Consider the following 24,953-nt stretch of genomic DNA (forward strand, 5'->3'; position numbering starts at 1 on the left):
AAGAACATTTTGAACCATGTCTTGGTAACGTTCAGCAGTAATAGTAACTGCAATACCTTGGTTATATTCAAGGAAAATAGGGAGCAATGATGTTTCCAGGATGAATACCATACCATACAGTTATTTTTATTGGATGAAATGATGTTTCATGAATTAATTGAGGATTTTGTGTTCCCCAAAATCCACTGTTCTGTTTATTTGCGTGGCCACTGAGAAGAAAATGGGTTTCATCGTTCATTATTAATTTAGACGAAAAATCTTCAATTTCACCAGACAGCCTTAGGATTGCATTACTGTTCTCAATACGTTGATCAGGATCTCTCGGTGGATTGGACTAAATTTTTGGACTAAATAAACTTAATATAGTAAGAGATCATTTTCAAATTAGTTTTCAAAATTCAATTCATCAATTTCATTTCAAGATTGCGTGTAGAAATGTGTAATTGGGAACCACGTGTCCGAATGAAGCTGAGAGCCACATCTTCAGCGTTACAAGACGTCCGTGGTCTTCCAGAACGAGGCCTGTCTGCTGTCGTACTGCCGAAAATTCGCATGTAAACGATAAATTGTGGTTTCGTCAGGTACTGGGCTATTAGGATATTTTTGACGCAATTTCCGCTGCGTGACAATAATGGAACGATTATTTTCAATAAATAATCACTATTGTCATTATTTCTGCTCGTTCATGTGGCGTATATTTTTCTAGAATAACATTTAGACGTCTACACAAGACAATGGTGAAAGCGAAACTGAGCTAAACGTCACATAACCAAAATGGTGTGAAATCGAAATGGTAGCGGGATTTTTTGTCCCACCTGTTACCATTTCTATCTATCTATTGAGACCACGTTAAGCAATAGGTCTAGTTAAGGTCTATAATTTCCAACCTCCAACAGTTTTGGGACATTTCTATAAAACAGAAATATTGATAAAATTTTATATAATAAAATACATTATATAATAGCAAGTTTTATTATAGGATGTTTTCATATTTTTCTCTAAAACTTTATTTGAGTTTATCACAAACTTCTGTTAGCTTTGTACCATCAGAAAAGATCTTTAGCTGGTACATGATCCAAAAACGTTTGGATATAAATTTCGAAATCCTTTCCATATGCTTTTTCAACGGGGTGTTGGACGATGTCATATATAACTTTCCATTCTTTATTAAACATTTCATTTACACTGTCACCTAACACCTTATTTCCATCGAAGAGATTGTCATAATGCGCTTTGAATCCTGATATAGGCATATCTGCTTGTATAGATTTAATTTTATAGTACCGTTTTCCATCGCGAGTGTATTCGTCAAGTATTAAGTAAAATTTTAAGTCCATATTATCTACAAAAAAAAGAAATTTCAACAAAACTCATTAGTTTTTCTTTCAAATAAATCTCGAACGCTATGAAAGCAGCTCGCAAAGAAACATGTAGAGAAGAGTAGACAGGATTTAGACCAAACACCGGCTATGTAGTTAAGATTTTTGCAGTCCGCCAGTTGATGGAAGAGAGTATTAGATGTGAAACGCGAGCTATTGTCTTTTTTTAATGATTTTCCTTCTTCTTTCGAATGGTTCTTGATTTCTTCCGGTATCTTGCGATGGTTCCATTAATTGCGTGCGAATGCAAAATGACGAGTAAAATTCATTGCAGATCCGAGGCGGTATTCGCAATTAATATTTCCATTTGTCTCTCCATTACATTTCAATATAGCAGTTGACAATTATGCGAAAAACTATAAAGAGACATGAAGTTTAAAATGATGCTATAAACTTCTTGATCGATACCCTCTTTTATAATATATTCGTATATGGCGTGATAGTTAATGAAGAAAAAAACATAGTATTAACAAGTGATGAACCATCTGTTATCGCAATAGTTCAAGCACATAACAAGACACAGATTAGGATCATAAAGAGCGATATCTGTAGTTCGTATTCTGCACCAACAATTGTGACGAAGAGCATCTCTTAATCCCTACCTAGAAAAATATCTAAAAATATATATCATAATACATAATTCTAAGATCTTTTGCTGGAGGATGCCAGTAGCTAAATATTCGTCACCAAATAGATGATTTGAGTTTTCGGTGGTAAAGAGAAAAAAGATACACAAACCTTAATACCAGCAAACATAATGCAGAAAATTAAATAATTTGAAATTATTTTTTTTTAATAGTATCGCCTAAATATAAACTTCGTTTATAAACCTTATCCTCAAGAAAGTAAGGTTCGAATTTAAAGGGTCAGATTGTCAGACTTATTAATACTCTGCACATTTTTTACCGTTCTTGGCGACTTCAGTCATTCGGATTTTGGGCTTTTAAATGTTTTACTGCTCTTCTAAACTTTTTGATCTATTTTCGATTGAAAATAATATTTAGGACGTCACTGATTCGTTGAAGATCTCGAATTGCCGTTTTCGTATTATATACTTACTAGGCATGCATACTCTTGAGTTTGTTTCATACCGAATGAATTCTCAAGATCTAGGCTGCTGACCTCCTTGCAGTCGATTGAGTTGTTGTGTTCATACAGGATATATAGCGCAATCAAACGCCTTGTATAAATATTGTACACTGATGGCAAAATATCGATTGACAAAGTTAGTGAGTTATGGTTATTGCACGGTTGCCTTTATATTAAAGGATTCTAATACAATTCATTGATCGAGATTATAATGATACAATATTTTTATTAACAAATTATGTTAAACTTATAGAATAATGTAGGGTGGACTATCTATTAGGAAGTGAAATAGCCATACAAATCGACATTTTGTTGCAAATCTCATAAAAAATAGGCTATTTTCGATATTTAAAGGTGTAGTTTCAATAGTATTGTCAAAAGAAAATCAGCAGGTATCCTTCATATACGTACATAATTCAAATGTAGACGTTCCAATGCCACTGAGTGGCAAGCTAAGCACTTGTCCACTTATGTTATAATCAGAATTTTGTATCAATCTAGGCATTAACATGGTAAACGTTAGTGCTTTACTTTCTTTATCGAAACTAAAATTAAATAATTATTATAATTTCATATATATATATATATATATATATATATATATATATATATGAATATTTTTTTAAGTTTAATTTATGAATACTATTGAAAATCGTTATAGAAATAAATGTGCTTACTGTGCCTCCTTTACTATAGCATCGGCTATGCCTCTTAGCTCAATATTCCAATTATTTTGTATTATGTGAATTGCTCCGTTTCCAGCTTCTACGGAAATAGGTCCTACGTTATATACATCCAAATTTTTTAGACCGAATTCTTCACAACCTGCAATATTATATTTAATGAAATTATCTACCTTTATAAATATTATATAGAATGGCATTATAAATAAGAAAAAAAAACTGGTAGAATACAAAAAGCGTTTACCAATTTTACCAACTTTTAATTTAATTTCAAAAAATAATTATATGTTATTATAGTTCGAATATACATAATCCAAGGAATACATACTATATTACATCAATAGTTTCACATAAAAAGATAATCTCTAAAATTTCGTTTACGCTATAATATTATTACTAGATATTATAAAATCTATATAAAATTAAATATTGTTGAAAACAGAAAATATAATGATTTTCGAACACGTGGATAGCAAATAAAAATGGTTGAAACAGAACAACGTAAAATAAATTTCAATTAGAGATAAAGAATAATAAATACGTATTAGTTGTACCTGTTCTTAATTTTTGTAAAGCGTCACTAATGGCATCAACTAAGCAAGCATCTGTGTTAGATTCCGATCCCTTGCAATATTTGAATGTAATTCCAGCTGAAATTAAAAAAAAAGATACTGTTATAACATTCTAAAAAAAATATTTATAGTGCATTACAAATTAAGTTAAGAAAATTAAATACTGCAAAAATGGTTATTAACAACATGGCTGGTAGAGCTTATATTACGCCTAGCAACATATTTTTATATGATATATGTATTTTAATAAATGCGATTTCGTTGGGTATTTCTCGATTTGTTTTTTCTTTAAAATAATTAACAAATAATTTCAAAGGCAAATAATGAATAATGATTCAAATCAATTAAATATATAACGCGTTTACTAAATACATATATATATATATATATATATATATATATATATATATATATATATATATATATATATATATATATATATATATATATAATATGTATATGAATTATGATACATCTAGAATTTAAAAAAATAAACTAATGACTTGACTAATCAGTCTCATAAGGGGAATCAGTTTTCATGTTCTATTGGAACCACGTGTTGGCAACCATGTTGGTCAATCGGGGATCAAGGAAATCACCGTTATTTTAAAGGCGATAGCAATTTATTCAGAAAGCACAGGTCAGTGATGCCTTCGATCCTAAATCCATATCAATCAGTCATATTTTATAGGTGTATTACCTCCAGCTGAATATTCATCTAAAAATCCAACGCGTAGCTAAAGATAATTAACAAAATTGATCAATCAAATTACTTGCCATACTTCTTTGGAGATAATAGCTATATAATAATAAAACAGGTTAGACAACATAACACAAATTCATAATAATATGCCACTCTCAGCTTCAACCAAATTACATTTAAAAACAAATAGTTACTTTGTCGATCTTAGGTGATACCAAATTTTACTAATTTAAATCTAATATAGAGTACTATTATTTTATTTTTTTGTGGATATGCACCCAGATACTACATGAATCGTTCCTTACATGGAGACCTTCCGATTCTAATTGATTTTTAAGATTAAGAAAAAAATATATTTTTAATATTTTATGCAATATCTCAATAAATAACGGTTACATACATTATACAATTATCTCTTTTTTGTTTGATTCTACTTCCATTCATCGGGCCATAATCTCTAATAATTCGTGGATAATTTTGGTTTGAGATGGATTTTTTTTCTTTTCACAGGGTGTCAGCTAGGTCCAAATGGTCTGCTGTCTTTCTGATGTCGTTTCGGGTTCAAAATTGAAGAGTTTTACCGGCGACAGAGACCCTGAGTTACGACTGGGGTTGTCGTTTTTCGTTTTACTACCGGAGATTATGGATGGGTAGGGATTTGATCAGATTGTTATCATGTTCTGAGGTGCCTAGGTAGAACCTCACACTGAGCATGTTCGTGAAGCTTTTCATGAACGGGATTTCTGATTCTACGTATGTATTTGCGTTCTTCAAAACATGGGGCATTGAGGAATGTGCTAACTTTTTGGATTGAAACACTTGGAGTACCGCAAGTTATCTGTCGGAGTTGGACCAGTACTACACCTGTGCTCCGTAGAAGCAGGCTAAGCCGCCTAGCATTTTTTACAGATTGGGAGTTTGATTTTTCTGCAGAGTAGTGGAAATAGTGGACTGTACACGCCATTGCCTTTGCAAATGGCTTGCTGAATTTGGGCTGATCAGCTGATCTTCTGGAGCTAGGGGATAGGGTGACTCTTTCAGTTTGGAGGTGGTATGCACGGAACCCCTTCTTTTTTTCTCTGATTAATTTGTAGTGAGTCAGTGCATTGCAGAATTTATATCACTCAATCGCCTGGTTGAGTTGGCGTGGAGTCTTCGCGGATGGCATCGCGGCTGTAACCGATGGTGAAGAAAGCTCTGTCATCTGCATAAAATGCTGTGTGTGATTGCTTGGGAAGCGAGAAATCAGCCATGTAAAGGTTGAACAGGGCTAGGGCTAGTGGAGCATATGCGAAACTCCTGCAGAGATGTGTCTCCGAGACTACATCGCCGATCTTTACTTGAGCAGAGAAATTAGGGCATCCTGTAGACCTACTTGTTTTGCTTTAAAGATTAGACCGTTCTTCTATACTTGATCGAAAGCTTTGGATACATCTAGACAGATGGCTCCAGCTTTGTGGCCTTTTATAAGTACTTGTTGGATGGTTGCTGCGACGCAAGCGGTTTCATGAAGGCTTGAATATTTTTATTGTGGATGAGAGCGGCAAGCGCATGTTTCCAATTTTTTGGGAAATGCTTTAATCTCAATATGGAGATAATAATATTGACAAGCTCCGAAAGTTGCTTGCTGGCGAGGTTTTTTAGATGGTTTGCTGCGATTCCATCTGGGCCTGGATTTTTTTTCAGGGATAGACGTTTTATTGAGAGCTGGGGATCTCTAGGAGAGAGTATGCTTTTTAGAAGATGATCTGACGGGATGTTTTTCCTCTTCATTGAGGGGATAGTGTCAGTAATGAAGGTTAACGTCTGTTGTGGTGAACCAAGTGAAGGGTTACATTTCATTTGATTCTCGAACATTTCAGCGAGGAGCTTGATTTTTTCGGATTTGCTAGAACGATATCCGTGAAGGAATCGGCCTTTAGAGGGTTTGGAAGGTATGTTTGAGATGGACGCTGGGCTATTTATAAATGGGATATATTCTTATAGCGATATGGGTATAGCTATATCGAGCTAACATTTACCAGTTACTTACTCTTAATCTTGTGTCCTTTAATCATATTGAGTTATTCATTGATTCATGTAATTGATTACTTCAAAAATAGAAAAATAAAATACAACAAACTATAAAATATTTATTAAGCTGTTACAGAATCTTCTTCAGATATAGAAATGGAGTTGTATAGGTAGTAATAAAGGTAGAAATATATATGGGATAAAGCAAGGTGAAGAGATCAAATTAGAATATTAATAGTATAATGATATCAAGTTTCGTTTTGAAGAAGAAGGATATTCCTTCAGCAAGAAGGCACTAGCAACATGACCACATTTTAAAAATCTGTTTAAATTTAAGATTTAGAACCATGAGTTTAAAGAATGTGTAAAAGATGGCTTAAAATGCTTCTTTGAACACTGGTCATAAGGAAATGCAAATGAAAGATATAGTAAACATTTAAGGAAAGGATAAATATTTTATTAGTTAGAGTCTTTCACATTTTATTGGTCTGACGATTTGGCTTTCAAACATTTTCAAAACTTTAGCGATTTCTTCATTTGACCGAAATCTAATCCGCAGTAGGTTTTTAAGATCTGCTAACAGTTTGTCAGTAGAATAAATTCAATTTGATTGTCGTATTCATCAACTAGTCGTGCGGTGCTTATCTAATGAAAAAATATTCACTAAATATGCTGTAACTTTTAAACTAAGTTCCAGATAATCACTAACTTTTGGCACGTACCCTTTTTTATTTTAAGAATATTAGGTTAGTTTTTGGAAGTCTAAAAGGTAACCCTGTGACTTGAATTTAATGCTGTTTTAATATCATTCTAGATATTCAATACCAGTCTTGCCTAAAGTTAATGTTAGAAAATCAGAAGTGATTGTGGTATTCATGTCATGAAAATAGAAACCTCATTTTTCAAATAAAATGTTTATTTTTATCCACTAAACAATTATAGCTGGGAATAGATTTGGTATATAGAAAAGAGGTCATCAAAGCTTATCTTTATATAAACATATTAGATTTCTTTCACAGTTCAATGTCGAAATCCATTTTTTGTTAACTCAATAAGTACAAAATAACTTTAATCTATTTTTAATGAACATAAACTTTATTATCATGTTTATTTAACATAACTATTAGATAACTATGTTGTATAGTTTATTTATCTATTTTTGGAAATCATTACATGCTTGAAACTGATCAGGGTTAAAATTTAATTCGAAAGGTTCTTATTTTATTTTCAAAACAAATCTTTAGCAGGCACATGATCCAAAAATGTTTGAATATACATTTCAAAATCTTTCCCATATGCTAGTTCAAGGGGGTGTTGAACATCGCTGTATATAGCCTCCCATTCGTCATTAAGCAGTCGGTTGACGTTATCACCCAGTAATTTATTTCCATTAAAGAGATTGTCAAAATGCCCTTTTAACTTAGATATAGGTAGGTATACTTGTATTGATTTAATTTTGTAGTAATGTTCTCCATCTCTGGTGTAGTCTTCTAGAGTCATATCAATTTTTAGATTCATATTATCTAGAATAACAAAATAAATAAATTCGTATTACAAATTCAATTGAAGAAATCAAATATATTATTTCTAAAAAACCTTTATTCCAAGCATATCAGTGTTCTACAATTTAGAAAATAATGCTAGTGACATGACTCAATCTTTCAATTGAGTTAATCATAAAATATCAGTCAAAATGTTTAGGAAATACTAAATATTTGCGAATCTTATTATTTTGCAGATAATGTTTTGCATATTTAATTGGCATACACATGCTCATGCATCAACTAATAAATTGTTTTTTAATGAATTCAAATGCTGTGAATTATTCAAGATTTTAAAAACTTGAAATGAGCTCGTTTACGGTGTGATGTTTGCATGTATTCAGATCATACTTTAACTTTAAAAAGGCATTTATTGAGAAAAATTGGTACAATATATACCAATCAAAATATCAATTATTTTCTTTGTGGCGACATACCACGCCGAAAGAACAATGTTGGTTTGGCAATAATTTTGTGATAATCAGAAGATACTATGCCTACTGAGTACGCTGGATACGGTAGATCTTTCCATTTGATTTGAAATAGTGCATTCTTCACAACATGTGCTCGAACGTTACCATGCAAGAGGATGATTGGTCTGAATGTTACTTGCTATTGCTAGTCATTTTAGCAACAATACTCCCTTCAATTTATTTACGTGATGTCGGTAAATATATGCAGTAATAGTTTCAATCTATTTTATAAGGTCGTAACACATTACACCCTGCTGATGCCATTATATACACAACAAGACTTTATGGCCATAAATGTTGTGCTCCGGGATCGACGACTCTTCTGGATTAACCCATGACTTCTTGCGCTTGGAAGTGTCGTACTAGATCTATATTTAATTATTATCCAATACGCCATAGAAAATTCTTTTCCTTTTTTTTTTAAGTGACATGCAATGAAACCGCGATGTTGAAAATGTTCGAAATGGCATTTTCAGTCAATTCGTATGGTTGGTATTTTTCCTTTTTTTTAAATCTTTCGTATCGCATGACGATTGGTCTGGAAATAGATGCTTCTTCAACTGTTAAACTGTCTGAAATTTCCAGGAGTTTACGTCTAGGCCATGTTTGACTCGTTAATATCCACGTCAAAACTATTCAGTTTAATATTTAAGTTACGTCGTTGAACAGTTTCTACATTAGTTTACATTAATACTTCTTAGTTTCATCAACATTATCGTTGATCAAAATACATGCAAGCACCTAATATAACCATACGTACATAATTCAAAAACTGAAGATCCATTTCCAGTGATTGGTAGAGTAAGTAATTTACCATTAACATTGTAATCTGCTTTCTGTGTTAACAGAGGTATGAACATAGTGAATGTAAATGCATTATTTTGTCTGTCAAAACTGGAAATAATTTATTATATTAATACGCTGGGTATTTGGTAATTATTTAATATTATAACAGGTCAATTGAAAAGTACCCAGCCTGACACATAGATGGCGCTAATAGAATTAAATCCATATGTCTTTTAGTTAGCCCTAACCCTCAAAAGACGCGTGTATAAATTTGACAGCTATCGGATCATTAGTTTGTGAATTATATCATTTTGAGTGAAGCAACTTTTGTTATTGTGAAAAAAATGGATAAAAAGGAATTTTGCGTGTTGATAAAATTTTGCTTTTCGAAGGGAAAAAATACAGTTGAAGCAAAAACTTGGCTTGATGCCCAGTTTCTGGACACCGCCCCAGGACAATCAACCATCAAGGATTAGTATGCTAAGGTTAGACGTGGTGAAATGAGCACCGAAGACAGTGACCGCTATGGATGCCAAAAAGAGGTTGTTACCGCGGAAAACATTTTAAAAAATCAACAAAATGATTTTGAATGACCGTAAATTAAAATTGAACGAAATAGCAGACACTCTAAAGATATCAATTAAACGTGTACATCATATCATTCACGAATATTTGGGTATGAGAAAGTTTTGTGTAAAGTGGGCGCCGCGCTAGCTTACTTTTGACCAAAAACAACGACGAGTTGATGAACAGTCGGCTGGCAAGGTTATGGCGTCTGTATTTTGGGATGTGCGTGGAATAATTTTCATTAACTGCTTTGAATTTAAAGAAAAAGAAAGTGCTGCTCCACCAACAATGCAACGTGCACAAGTCAGTGAAAACGATGGGAAAATCCGTGAATTGGACTTCGAATTGTTTCCTTATCCACCATATTCTCCAGATGTGGCTCCCAGCGACTATTTCCTGTTCTTAGATCTCAAAAGAATGCTCGCTGGGAAGAGATTTTCGTCGAATGAGGAGGTCGAAACTAAGACTTATTTTGAAGCAATGGACTAAGCGTACTACAAAAATTGTATCGAAAAGTTGGAGGGTCGCTATAATCAGTGTATCACCCTTGAAGGGAATTATGTTGAATAAAAAAAATAATTTTGCCGAACAAATTTCTTTTACTATGGCAGACCGGGGACTTCTCAATTGACATGTTAAATATTAACAATTAAAACACCAAATGGTGTTATAATAATAATAGTAATATGCTTACTGCGCTTCTTTGACAACAGCATCGGTGAAACCTAAGAGTTGTATATTCCTGTAATTTTGTGTAAAATGTACAGCCCCTTTTCCAGCTTCCACAGAAATAGCTGGTATCTTGTATACATCCAAGCCCTTCAAACCAAACTCTTTATAACCTATAAGATCAGTTTCAGTATTATCATTTAATTTTCTTTTTCTTAATATTATATTGATAAATTTATTAAAAATTGCCATATCACCAAACAAATTGAAGAGACTAATTCTTTGTTAATTATTATTACTAATAAATGTAATATCAATATTTACCTGCTTTTAATTGTTGTAGGGCATCATTAATAGCATCAATTAAACAAGCGTCTGAACTGGATTCAGAGCCCTTACAATATTTGAATGTAATACTATCTAAAATAAGGTATCAATAAATTTTAGTTTTTAGATACAATATTGTTTCTTACCACATATATTAAATAAACCAAGTACTGCAAGAAATAGTATTACTACCACCATGATTATAATGTTTTTACAAGTTATTTTAAGTTATAAATATATATACGTATGTTTAAATCATAAATTATAGAAAATAATTATCAAGTAATTAGAAAAAAAATCAATTTACATTCATTTATTTAAACATATAGCGTGGTTTAGTTATTACTACATATAAAAAATAAATTATTTTTAAATAAATTATTAAATAAGATGAATTACCAAATCTTTAATAAGTTCGCGGTGCACTATTACTAATGCACCTTTCATTTACGTTGTAAATCATTTAAATGCATTGATTATATATATATTTTAAAGTGTCCTTTTACCAACTATGGGTTTATCTGGACTGGGCCTAAAGTTTAACGTGGGCTCCGAACTACGGTCCTCAGCATTAAGCCTACCGACTGGCGAGTGACCAGAAAGTTTAGAAATCATCCCAGAAGACATCCGGTCTTACCCAGCCTGGTTACTGGCGTGGCTGGGGTCATTTTCCTTGTCGGATTTTACACTCTTGCCTAGAAAATTCACAAATTTTAAACAATCACAAACATAAATTTACGACCCTGTCCCAGCAGGATTCGAACCCGGGGCTATCGAAACAGTAGGAGGACCGTCCCATCGCCTTAACCACTGCGCCACCAAGCCGGCTAATTCATTGATTAGTATGAATTGTTTCATCATCAAGTTCATTCCGCAGATTTGGGACATACCTGAAAAAAGTAAATATATCACAAAGCCTTAAACAATCAAATAATAAAATTAAATATTTGAAAATAATATAATATAATAATGTAAACATTAACAACTTATATGGTATTAGTCGTCAGTAATTTGTATGTCAGTAATGTGTAACATCATTCCGTGGTATTATTATGTCTATAAAACAATATAACCACAAAGTTTATTACTCGTATATTAAATTAATATAGGATATATAGAAATAGGTTAAATATTGAACAAATCATATAAGTGTTATCTACTCCTAATAATTAATAGTTAATCAAATATGAATTATTAAAAGAAACTATAACCTTGTAGTGTTGTTTCTAACTTGTGTGTGGCATTCAGTACTCAGATTTTCTGTATTAAGCTCTAATGTATAGAAGGAATATCTCTATAAATAGACAAATCTCTATAAATATAGAATAATATCATTACAAAAATCAAAACTGGCCCAATCGGTATGATTATTATGTATCATGGAGGTTACAAGACCGATTTCTTTTGAGTTAGTGGAAGTAACCAACATCGAACAACTTTTATAAACAAGGAGACACGTTGATGTTGGATCGACAATCATATCAAAGGTATTCGAAGTATTTTTTAACATAATTCACTAAATTTCGACCAGAAGTTTGAAACATGGAGCTTACAGACACTGAAAACAAACTGAAATACCCACGGATCTAAAATTTTTGCGCATCGAAGTTTTGAAAATCACTTATAATTCATGGGTTTCTTAAATTTAAAAATCCTGAAGATAATAAAAAGAAAAAGAAGTTAAAGAAAATCCCTTATAGTACGTGTTTATACACCTTTAAATGTACTATGATCGTTTGTTTACTTTAAAAAGGCATTTAGAAATCGTGTGCTAGTCAAGATATCTATATCGATCTGAATAAATGCTGCATGTAAATGTCTGGAAACAATTGATTGATTAAAACTGATTGTCTAAAAGTAATTTCAGAGTTTGAGCTGAGATTTTGTCAAACGAGTCTTGCAATTCACTGTCAACGTAATGACTGTCAAAAATGTGATTTTGGGCGTTCCACGACTAATATGTGTAAATAATAAACAACTCCATACTAGTAAATGAGATACTATTATTTTATGTAGAATGTATGTAGTCGTTTATCTTAAAACTATCGAATTTAATAGTTGTTTATATATTTTTTAACCAAGAATATTAAATTTTAACATAATTTTCTGCAGAATTCATTTATTGTTAAAATAACACTGATCATCATTAGTACATGATTCAAATTATCATCAAATTATCATATATTCAAATTTATTGTTTACATAGAATCTCGTTATGTAATAAAAGCGTAGCGAAATAATATAAACATTAATAGCAATCTGTAAATATTTAAATGTTGTTTCTTAATAAATTTCTAATTATGAGTTAGGAAATATTTTCTTAATTATGGACTCAGATTAATAAAAGGATATTTTATTGCATGTAATCATATTATATGTTTATATTATGTTAACGGATTAATTTAAAAATAATAAAACAGAATATTTACAGAATCTTAATTATCATGTCAAGATTAACGTAACGTCCGATAGGATTGTTCCTGTGTCTTTATGTTGTTTCTTTTTAGTCAAGACTGATTTTTTTGTGATCAAAATGACAAGACAGGTTAATCGAGATATAGCCAATCGGTATACATTATTTTTATGTGCCTCTAAGTCAATTTAGCGTTTCATCCCGAAAAACCCTTTCGTATTTTCCAGTAATCGAAGTTAAGATCCAGTTGGCGAATCCCGTGCTGTATCCATTAAAATAACAGGTAGTTAGAAACGTAGTCTACTTGAGCATTCTCAAATATTTTATTGGCTCTTGTGACACGATACTAACTATTCTCATGTGGAAGACTCGATTATTGTATATACTCATCGTCTTCAATGACATCGCCTAAATAATATAATCATTTTCTGGCGCCGTTAAATATACAGAATGAATTTCAAGCACGGATTCAGATTTTGGTGTTGATGTTGAAGTGTGATTGTTAAGGCAACGTTTAACCAAGCGTTTTATATATATTTTTAATAATGATCATCTAGTAATACTAATTTGATAAAGTCACACTATAGTCCGTTTGAAACATAACAGTTTACAAAATATAAAACAGTTTTAGAACATTTGTGATTGGATATAAAAATATTTCTATCGCATATGAATTAACAATTAAAATGATGGATCGGATATACAACAATAATGCAAGAAAAAGACGTGCAAAAAGCTGATACCAAAGCATGAATTGTATTTATTCAGTAAGATCTGCTCGAACCTGGCCAAGTCGCAAATTCGATTTTCTAAATTAATCAATAGGAAACGCAATGTTCTCCATCACGACTACGCTATATCACACACTACTTTTTAGAGGACAGTAACAGGACATTGGCCTGCGTGAGGATTGGTCCGAACTGCCAGAACTAGATTGACAGATTTCACAGCAAGCGTTATTAATGAGAGTTGTAAAGAAGTAATTTTTAGAATTTACACGTATTTAGAAAATACGTGATAAGATATGAATTATTAGTAAAATGTTATAAGAACTTGTTTGAGAATTATAGCAAAGGTAAGAATCAAAAATGGCCATATTTGTATATGTTATAACTTTATAATCTTGCTGAAAGACAAAAGATTAACAAAGAATAGATGTTTCATTAAAATGTCATGCATTTTAGGATAGAGTAAAGATAAGATGTAATTAATAGAAAGTGCGAAATAAATTCATAAAACCAAATATAAAGCTTTGTGATATGTTATTTCTTTGGATTTATAAAACTCTCCGGAGCAGATAAATAATGCAGAAAAATTTAAATAATATATCGTCTAACAAATTTTATTTTAATAAATAGAATAAAATAAACCAAAAAAGGTAATGGAAGTGAGACACATACCCAAATAATATAAATAAAATATTAAAAACAGAAACTAGGATAAACATAATTTATTTTGACATAGTATACTCTAACACATTTTTTATAATTTTATCCTGATATTTAACTTCTAATTTGCCTAAATGCTGTAAAACTGTATGGGTTATGTACCTATCTTTTGTGAGTTCTGTTTTCTTATGGGCTCTGGTAGTTATTTTATCTTGATAATTATTAGAACTTGATCGTTCAAAATCCAAAATCATTTTCCATACTTTAAAGTTAAGCAGGTTGTCTAATGAATCTAATAGTTTTCTATTACGCTAGCATACCTCTTGAGGGCACTTGTTTTAGGAGATTGTTGAAGGATTCTGTTGACATATTTGTATTGACTCCAGAATTTTTTAGGAAGCAATGAGCCCATATTTTTATTCCGTAAGTAAATTTTAACTTCGTCAACCTTTGCAATTTTGTTATGTACACATTCTGCATAAATTTCGTTTCGTCTATTTCATTCATAATGTTTCTCATTTTTTTCTTTCATTTGCGTATTTAGTTCCAGATTTTTTATCTTTCTTTTGCCTTGAAGGTTCTTTATAACCTGCAATGAATATAGGAGCCTTTGTGGCCTAGTTCATATAAGTTGTATCTAGCTTAGACCACAATTCAACTAAAACATAAACCCGAGCAAAACTCAGGCTATTCTGTTCCACCACAAGAAGGAGTTCTGCGCCTATCGCCTCCAAATCGATAAAGTTGCTATCCCATGGCTTCAAAAAGTTTCATACCCCGGTCTCCTGATTCCAATGGTCAACCCAAATACAGTACGCCATTTGCAAAGGAAATGGCGTGTACAGCCTACTATTTCCTCTACTCTGCAGAAAAAGCAAGCTTCCAATCCCACATAAAGCGACGCTGTATAAAATACTAGTCCGTCTAATCTACCTCAATGGAGCACAGGTGTGGTACAGGTATGTCTCGGAGAGACAACTTGAACTACTACAAGTGATCCAATCCAAAAAAGTCGGTGCGTTACCCAGAGCCCCATGTTTTATGAGGAACGTCAATACATATCTCGAACCAGCATGCCGTTTGTGAAAAAATTCATAAACATGTGTGAGGTTATCCATAGGAACCTTAGAACACGACAACATCTCGATAAAATCCCTACCCGTCCACAAATCCCGGTAGTAAACAAACTGCGACAGTCTCAGTCGTAACCCAGGGTCTCTGTCACCCGCAAAACAACCATACCCCGAACCTGAAGCGATATCAGCCGAAGACCATTTGGTTCTAGCTGATCAACCTAGTAAACGAAAATATTTTTTTAACTATAAGGGCATGTATTCATAGAGATTAACTGGAAAGTTTTGATGGGTTCACCATATATCTCAGAGCTCCGAGTATTACTAGTTACGATATCTGCGAAGCTCTCTTAACAGTATAAATTTTCACTCTCAAAAAAATCACAGAAAATCACTTAAATCAGTGTTTGAACAAGATATAGCAAAACTTCTATAGTTACGTTGGATGTTTTTACAAATAATTCAAATTTATATGAACAAATTTGACACGAAAAACATGGAAAAAACCCTTTAAAACTAATTATTAAGTATATGATTTTTTATAATTTCTTCCTTGTATAGTAACTGTTACACTTTTGGCAATCTTTTCAATGATTTTGATCATTAAAATCAATTTGTTCCGTGCAAACTAAAAATTTAACAAAAACATATTAAAAACTTACAACTGAGATAGAAGTCACCCCAACAGTTATTTACAAACGTTTGTACCAAATAGAAAGAACACAAAAACATATATAATCGTAGGTAAATTCCAAGCAATTCTGTTATCTTAAGCAATACTAATAGCAAAAGGAACAGTTTGCAGGAAACTACCTGGTCAATTTCATGGAGTTGACAAATTTGAGTTGGTCTTTTCTAATATATTTTGAGGGCGTTTTATTATGAAATCTTGGAAATTGGTCAGGCCGTGACTGTGAAACACCCAAAACAGTTAATACGCACTCACGTTTGACTTGGAATTCTTGAACTTGGAATAAATTCTCTGAAATTTCCAAAACCTACAATTTTTTTTGACAACGGTTGCTTAATTTTTTTAAAAATTTTTAATTAAAAGACTAGATTTGCTGACATAACTATTAAAAGAAAGCTATACACCTAATATATCATAACTAAATCAGTAAAATAGCAATTTATTTTTTTTTTATTTCACTATATATTATGATTTCATCATGAACATCAAAATATATATAATTGGCCTTTGAACAATTTTACTCGTAATTATATACTATTAGGCATATTTAACTAAAAATATTGAACCTAATTAGTAAATTATTAAGTTTAATTATTATGATGGGTTTTATGTTTATAACAAGTGGTTTGAACACGATAGAACCTAATAAATTATATGAGAATGTTAAATAAAGATATGTCTGGACGATAGATATATAAGAGTATAGCATAAACATCACTATTAAATTGATCATTTAATTTCAAAATATCATCAAATTTTAATTAAAATTAATGAAATTTCTTCTTAACTGTAAGGCCAGATTGATAACGATATTATTGTATAACATTATTTTTGTAGTTTATTATTTTTATTATAAGAATTCCTTCAATAAATCTGAAATAACTCGTTGCAAAATATAATTCAAACTTCTAAAAGTAATAATGAAGCAAGGCACGTTTATTAATAACTGTCACTACCTGAATTAGGATGCATCTCAAGTGATCAAATCACTTTATGTAGGTATTACATCAATGTGTACAATCTTAATAAAACTTTCTTTTTTATTTCATTCATAAATAAATCTTAAAGTCGTGATTTTTGCTTTCTACATATTACAATTCTATTTTGAAAGAAAATGTCGAGAGAGTTTTAAGATTTATAGATGCCAAAATAATCTCAACAAAGACAAGTGCTATAAGATGTTTTTAAATTATTGCTATATTAAAAAACCATGAAAAGGCAATATCCTTATATTTTGATTCCTCAGCAGTGACAGATAAAACACTTTAATACCATTTAGTCAATAAATAATAATTTAAATTTTTTTGATTTTAATAACACTGAAAATCTTAATTTTAACATATCCCATTTACCATCTAACAACCATTTTAGTGTGTTGGAGTGTAACCAGACCTACATAGATGAATTTAAAGCCTGTTTAGAATTGAGAAGGAAGTAATATACAAGAATATGAAAATATATAAGATGCCGTTTTAAGAATTTTATCATGGTTAAAGGGTTAGACAATTATATTTTGATCTAATAATATAACTTCTGCTAAACTAATATGTTTAATATCTTTTAATTTTATGGCTTTTTAACTAATATGTTTTAATCTAAATGGCTTTTTAATGAGAAAAATCATAACACTATTCAGATAGTATTAGCTTATCTAGGTGTTTCAGAATGCTGAAAGTGCCATGTGACCAATTGTGCCATTTATAATACATGTTATATACAAGCTTTAATTTTTTACATTTCTTTTTAATATAAACACTCCTATGTTATACACTCCTGGATGGGCAACATTCTTTTTACCATTATTCATTTAGAAATTATTATCTACAATGAGTGTTGTCTTATTATGTAACAACACAAACATAGTAATATTATATTAACGTTAATGCAAATTAAAAGAATATATAGTTTAAAGGTAGAAATTAATACATACATATAAACTTATTTGTTTTGAACGTTTCAAAAACAACGTTAATAAATTTAAAAAATATTAAATTGTCTTAATAATTTCAACCTAAAAATTCCATAAGTGGAGACTCAGTCTTATGCAACTAAATATGCAACAATTAATGAACACTGATATATACTTTTTCATATCTTATTTATTATTGGTAGTATACTATAACAAATTTAACATGTATATACTAATAGTTTAGAAAAGCTCATTGGCTGGAATATTATCAAAGAATTTTTGAATATATGTTTGAAAATAACGACCAAGTGTATCTTCCATTCCGGGTTTTTGATCGTTGTAAAGCATCTCCCATCGTTTATCAGTTTATTAATGTCGTCAGCTAACAATTTGTTGCCATGAAATAGGTTGTGATACCGACCAGATAGTTCTGTTATAGGCATTTCAAAATCTAAAGACTTTATTTTAGAGTATGTTGTTCCACCGTTGTCATACTCCTCCAAGACCATGGTTGTTTTCAAATTTGCATTATCTGCAAGCTAGGTGTCAATGATAACTTTCTTTCAGTATTAGTAAAATATAAATACGTAAATCAAACTCGCATGGACCATCACCGACTATGGGTAGCTCTAAGATTTTTCCATTAATAGAGTACTCGCTTCTAAAGTGTATTAAGTGAACAACATTTGTAAATGTGTGAGTTTTGTTATCTTTGTCGTAACTAAAAATAAATTAATTAAAGGGCATTAATTAATAGTACTATTCTTTGATTGTTACATTTGTTGTTGATGGTTCTATGAGTATATCTGGTCATATAATGCTCATACTATGGAAAAGTTACATTTAATTAAACTTTGTTTTCAAATTAATAAAACAGAACGCGGTTTTACGTAGTTTGTTATTTCAGGTTTACGATGATTGTAAACTTATAAATAATTATTCAAGGCATTATTTAAACAGCGTCCGAGGTTTTGGTTTCAATGACTTAATCTTAAGAGTGGCGATTTTGATGTCAGTGATAAAGAAGTTCTTGGAAGACTAAAAAATCGAGTTAAAAGACAATGAGCATGAGATTTAATGAAGGCTATTAAAATTGCCATAGAGTTTACTATTTGTGTAAAAATATTTACATGGGATGGAAAAGATCAAAAAGGAAAGATAATGGTTATTACACGAATTGATTCAAAATATCAATGCAAACTGTTTCAACATTGTGGTATAATTGCTTGGCAAAAAATGCTTAATAAATTCATGTCGACACACGAACCAATTTCTAGTATGTTGAATCGAAAAAGAACAATAAGTAGAGGGCGTTGTAATTTGTTTAGAAGCTTTTCAAAATGGTATACAAGACCAGCGATGTAAATAAGGTTTTTTGTTCCAAGGCCACAAGTGGTGTTATTAAATCCGTCCGGTCTCGAATCATAAGTGATTCGCAACTGGCGAAGAGAAATGGGTCTAATTCTAAGAGCAAAAGTCATGGGCTAATCCAGGAGAGTCATCAATGCGGACACCGAAGAGGAATACACCGAATGTATAGCAACAAAGTGTTCGTGCAACAACATTCGTGGATATGGTGGAATCAACAAAGCATTGTGTGTTATACGCTAATAAAAACGAATGAAGTTGTTACTGCAGATATCCACAGCAAAAAAAGACTAGTATTACCTAGCAACAGACACAAAGTCATCCTCTTGCATAACAATATTCGACCTACACGTTGCAAAAGCTATTGGTAGCACGAATGGGAATTTTGGAATGGAAGAGTCTTCTAATTACTCAAAATTATTGAACTTTATCTTATGTTTTCACTGCTCTGGGCAATATAACAAACATTTAGTGGATATACTTATTAGCTGCTACAAGTTGCTTCTTCCCTAGCACTTCTTAATTCTTATCTGAGAGACCTTATATTTCACTAAAATTCAGAAAATGTGGAAGAAAATGTACCTAATATATTTCCAAACATTTCTTAGGATACTCCTTGGATCTGTATTATGTTAATTGCTTCTTTATTGGAGGACTAAAATAATAAAGATTATGCTTGCTTGGCTTACACTTGACATAGATTTAATACCATTCTTAAAGAAACTTAAAATCAGCTTAATCAATTTTCAAATCTAGCTGGAAATATTATTAAGTAAAGTAAGGATAAAGAATAAACACATGCTAGATTTAGATTGCTCTACGTAGGACTGATCTTAAAGTATCTAAGTTAGTTGATCACATTAAACAAAATTCCCAGAACAGCATATACAATATACATCTTTGCAAAATACATACATCTGTGTGACAAATAAATGAACAACTGCCGCTGGATGTAACTAAAGGTGCTTATATATTAACGCATATCCTAATACTTTAATTAGTAGTAGTAGTGCTAAATTTAGGTGTATTTGAAACAGATTGCTCGCTGGAATGATGATCTACGATGCACGATGCACGTTATCACATAAAAACATCCGCAGCATACATAATCTAACTAAGAGCATGTTGTGTAGTTATAGCATGTAGAGATTGCTCCAAAAATAATTATTTAAATTTGAAAACAGAGTAGATAGACTCTAAAATCGTTAAGAAAATACATAAAAAAGGTTTGAAAAATATTGACGATGGAAAATAGAAATGCCTTTGAGATATTGTATTATGAATAATATGAAGCCCTAACTAACCCTTGGTTTGCTGATATTTCTATTTGTGTATGCAACAAAATGACAATGAGCTTTATTCAAATCATGACAATCGTTTAAGGGTTAATTTTATAAAATGTTGTATCATATTCCCTAACCCAAAGCAAAATTAAACGATTCATGATTACAAGAAATAGATTAACACTAACAACTTTATTAGTATAAAACACACCTCAAATTGACATTAAAGAAATATCGCATGAAATTAGCATTGTTTTATGACATATTGATGTACAATACAAAGTAATGATGACGCATCTTTAATTGTACCATCCGTTAATCCAATAAATTTAACATACCTGTAATTTTGTACAAAATGCACTACACCTTTTCCAGCCTCTACAGTAAGCGATGGTATGTTGAGCACTTTCAAATTTTCTAATCCATATTCAGGTATATCTAACAAATAATCATATTTTGCTTATTATATATACCTATATTAAATATAACGTTTTATGTTGTTGCTTCTTGTTAATATAATGTATTGATGCGCAAATAAATCCAGATAGTTTAACAAAAACCGCCACCAGTTAAGTTTTTTTATTTTTTTAAAATTTAATTATTACATTGTTACCAGTCGTTTCCGACTAACCTACAATTTGTTTTTATGATAACTTAAATCTAGGTATATAACTAGGAGGACCCATCGGCCCTATCTCAATCTCTGGTGAAATAATGTTTATACATGTCATTGCTGTATTTTTAATTACATGCACCTCACTACACAGCACTACACAAGATCAGATGGTTTGACTATTTTCAGTCTGTGTCCTGTTCTAGTGGTATTCAAAAGCTGTAATACTTCAATATTCTTATGAGAATTGAGTCTTTCCTCATACCCCCTTGCAATTCTCTTAATTTCTTGTCTTACTGTGGGTATCTGAATGTCTCGGTGTAGGTAATCAGTCCTATAGTATTTGGGTGCCCTCACAGTACCTCTCAGGACTTGGTTCTGAACAATTTGTATTTTATTTATGTTACTTTTTGCAGAACATCTCCATAATTGAAGTCCGTATGTCCATGTAGGTTTCAGTATTTGCTTATATATTAGCAATTTATTATGTACTGATAATTGTGATTTTATTCCAATTACATGTTTGAAGTTATCATATGATTTTGCGAGTTCACTGTTATTTTGTATTTTATATAGTATGGCTTCATGATATAAGTTTTACTAAAGATTTACGCTTTTTAAATCATCTATTAAGAAAATTCGAAATTGCTCTTCCATCACTGGATTATATAATCAGTTCTTACAATAAAGCGTAAAAGGTTAATATAAAATGATAAAATCAAAGTTGTTCATAAACAATAATGCTTGGTTGACTGTGATATAACTAATTCTATTTTATATTGATATATTGTATAAGATATATTTTATAAATAATATTTACTAAACCAATAAATAAACAAACACTCTGTACACTGTAATTAATTATAATCGCGTAATAAATTACATATAAATGACTGATCGTGATCTATTATACATTTAAATAACATCAGACTTTAACGAATGTTTTTATATATGTTCTATTTAATTTGTTATTAAATAATTAATTATTATATTAATTTTTCATCATTATAAATAATTATATAAACTAAGTTGATATTTTGTATTATTATGTATTACTATTATGTATCATTTAGTATAATATATCGGAGCTTCACTGGATTAGTCAGGAAAAAAATTGATAAAAAGAGTGTGTCTAGTGGAAAGGTTCAAATTTCAAAGTATTATATATAAAACATCATAATAGCAGCAGGTTTCGGGAAACACTTTCCTGTAGAGTTGTGGAGAATTGGTTCAAGGCTTCTATCACTTTTGCCTTATTACAACAGTATTTGGATTTAGTATAATCATAAGGAAGAAGTTATAGCCAGGGATGAGAATAGGTTATCTAATTATCCGTCGAAATTTGGAGAGAAGTTTGCAGTTCAGGATGTACGGTCACCAAAGGCGAATAGCAGTTGATCAGTTTCTCAATCAGAGACTATTGGAATCTGAACTCACCAAAACTTAAAAAACGTTAGACAATGATGAGATATGGATATTCAGATTTGAAACTCATTTATGCGGGTGTGCCACAAGATAGTGTCCTTGGACCAATATTGAATCTACACTATACTTGCAATACTCGTAGATGTGAAGGAGTAACAATGGACCACATATGCTGATAAAATTGGAAAACTCACTGCAAGTAACAATAATGAGAGAACTGTAAAAACAGTACAAAGAGCTGGCAGTAAAAAATATGCGAACACAGCTAAATACTTAGGCATGACATTGGACGCCAAGCTCCAGTAGAAAGCATGTTAAGAAGAAAGGAAGATAGAAGGGGAATTGTGTTGAATTGTATTGTTTTCACAACTACGCGTCCTTTTCTATATATGCCTGGTTGTTTACCACAGTTGTGGTTAGAAGTCGTTTTTATGTTGATTTTATATTTATATTTTCTTGAGGTTATACAACTTTTGCCTGTACTAGGCAAAATTAGGGGCAGATAATGCGAAAATATGTGTATAAGGTGTAAATTATTAGTAAAATATTATCATTCTATAGTGTTATAGTATTTTGTAGATTGCTATGGAATAAACGGTATATTTTTATGTTAAATATTATGGAATTGAAGATTATAGTAAAGGTAATAATGAAATATGGTCATGTTTGTATACATTTTCTGTCTATTTGTTATTATACCTACATTGTTTTATTTTACAGATATTTTAAAACATATTTCAAATAGAGCAATAAAATCTTTAAACAATGCATTAAAAATAAATACACTAACAAGGAATGCAAGGGGTCAGTTGAAAAACTATTAGATTCGTTAGATTATATGATAAATTTAATAATTTGGAAAAGGATTTTGAACATTGAAAGATAAAACGCTAGTATCTATCAGGATCTATAATTATTAATACATACAATTCAACAAAATATTTTACAACAAAATAGAATAGTTGTTAAACTTTGTATTGTAGAGTATATAAGATTTGTGGGTATAGGTATATCCGTAGCTGTCCATAGTATACGATAAAGAATACTCTGCGCAAGCATGTGCATTTGATATATATGTATGGGAAGATAATGGGCACTAATTCTCTTGCAGATAATATAGCTCGTGTTCGGGGAGAGAAGACATTGATTAAATTGGAAGACAAGAAATTAGAAAAATCATCCAAAAAAAAAAACACAGTGAGAAGCAGAAACAAAAATGGAAAATATCATCGATAACAGAATAGACAATATATCTACAAATTCGAAATCAGTCAATCAAGAATCTCAAATCGAAATAGTTAATAACATAGAGGTGGTGCTTAAGAGATTTCAGCAAAAAAACAATTCAAAAGGAAAATATAAGATAAGTTATTTTGATTCAAATCTTTGTTTTAATATTTTATTTATATAGTTTGTGTGTATGTCTCTAAATGTGTATTGCTTAGATCATATTTTCTTTATTTATTTTATTCCATTTATTACAATAAAATTTGTTAAATGATTTAATATTTCGATATTATTTATCTGCTCCGAGGACTTATATAAATCAAAAGAAATAATAAATCACAAAGCTTCAAATCCTATATTATCAATTTGTTCCAACCACTTTGTATTAAGTACACCTTATATTTACACTATGCCGAAAATTCATAACACTTCCTTTAAACATTTAGCGTTTTTCTTCTTTTGAAATATCTGTAAAATCAGAATTATATAAGTATAATAACAAATAGATAAAACATGACCATATCTCATTCTTACCTTTACTGTAATCTTCAAATCAGTTCTGTTTCCATATTATTTAATATAAAAATATATCCTTTGTTCCATAACAATCTACAAAATTAGTGTTATAAAATGATAATATTTTACTAACAATTCATACTTTATACACTTATTTTTGCATTATCTACCCCTAGTTTTGCCTATGAAATAATTATATTATCTCAACAAGATGTAAATACAAAATTAACCTAAAAGTGTCTTCT

At 30.8% G+C, this 24,953-nt stretch overlaps 2 protein-coding genes across 2 annotated transcripts; both read right to left on the reverse strand.

Moving 5' to 3' along the window:
* Positions 1 to 953: 953 nt before the first annotated feature.
* On the reverse strand, positions 954 to 3,976 carry LOC143194138 (circadian clock-controlled protein daywake). Its single transcript, XM_076400717.1, has 5 exons — positions 3,863 to 3,976; positions 3,706 to 3,801; positions 3,146 to 3,293; positions 2,880 to 3,013; positions 954 to 1,342 (listed from the first exon to the last, which is right to left on the reverse strand). Exons 1-5 carry the CDS (start codon positions 3,909 to 3,911, stop codon positions 1,047 to 1,049), a joined length of 723 nt encoding a protein of 240 aa, XP_076256832.1. The 5' UTR covers positions 3,912 to 3,976; the 3' UTR covers positions 954 to 1,046.
* A 3,530-nt stretch (positions 3,977 to 7,506) lies between these two features.
* Positions 7,507 to 11,059, reverse strand: LOC143194140 (protein takeout). Its single transcript, XM_076400718.1, has 5 exons — positions 10,949 to 11,059; positions 10,800 to 10,895; positions 10,501 to 10,648; positions 9,214 to 9,347; positions 7,507 to 7,962 (listed from the first exon to the last, which is right to left on the reverse strand). The coding sequence occupies exons 1-5, from the start codon at positions 10,998 to 11,000 to the stop codon at positions 7,667 to 7,669; spliced, it is 726 nt and encodes a 241-aa protein (XP_076256833.1). The 5' UTR covers positions 11,001 to 11,059; the 3' UTR covers positions 7,507 to 7,666.
* Between the last annotated feature and the right edge of the window lie 13,894 nt (positions 11,060 to 24,953).

This window comes from Rhynchophorus ferrugineus, unplaced genomic scaffold, assembly GCF_030347505.1.
Source record: "Rhynchophorus ferrugineus isolate W39M unplaced genomic scaffold, kcgeb_rfMv2 rfM3, whole genome shotgun sequence".
Lineage (NCBI taxonomy): Eukaryota > Metazoa > Arthropoda > Insecta > Coleoptera > Curculionidae > Rhynchophorus > Rhynchophorus ferrugineus.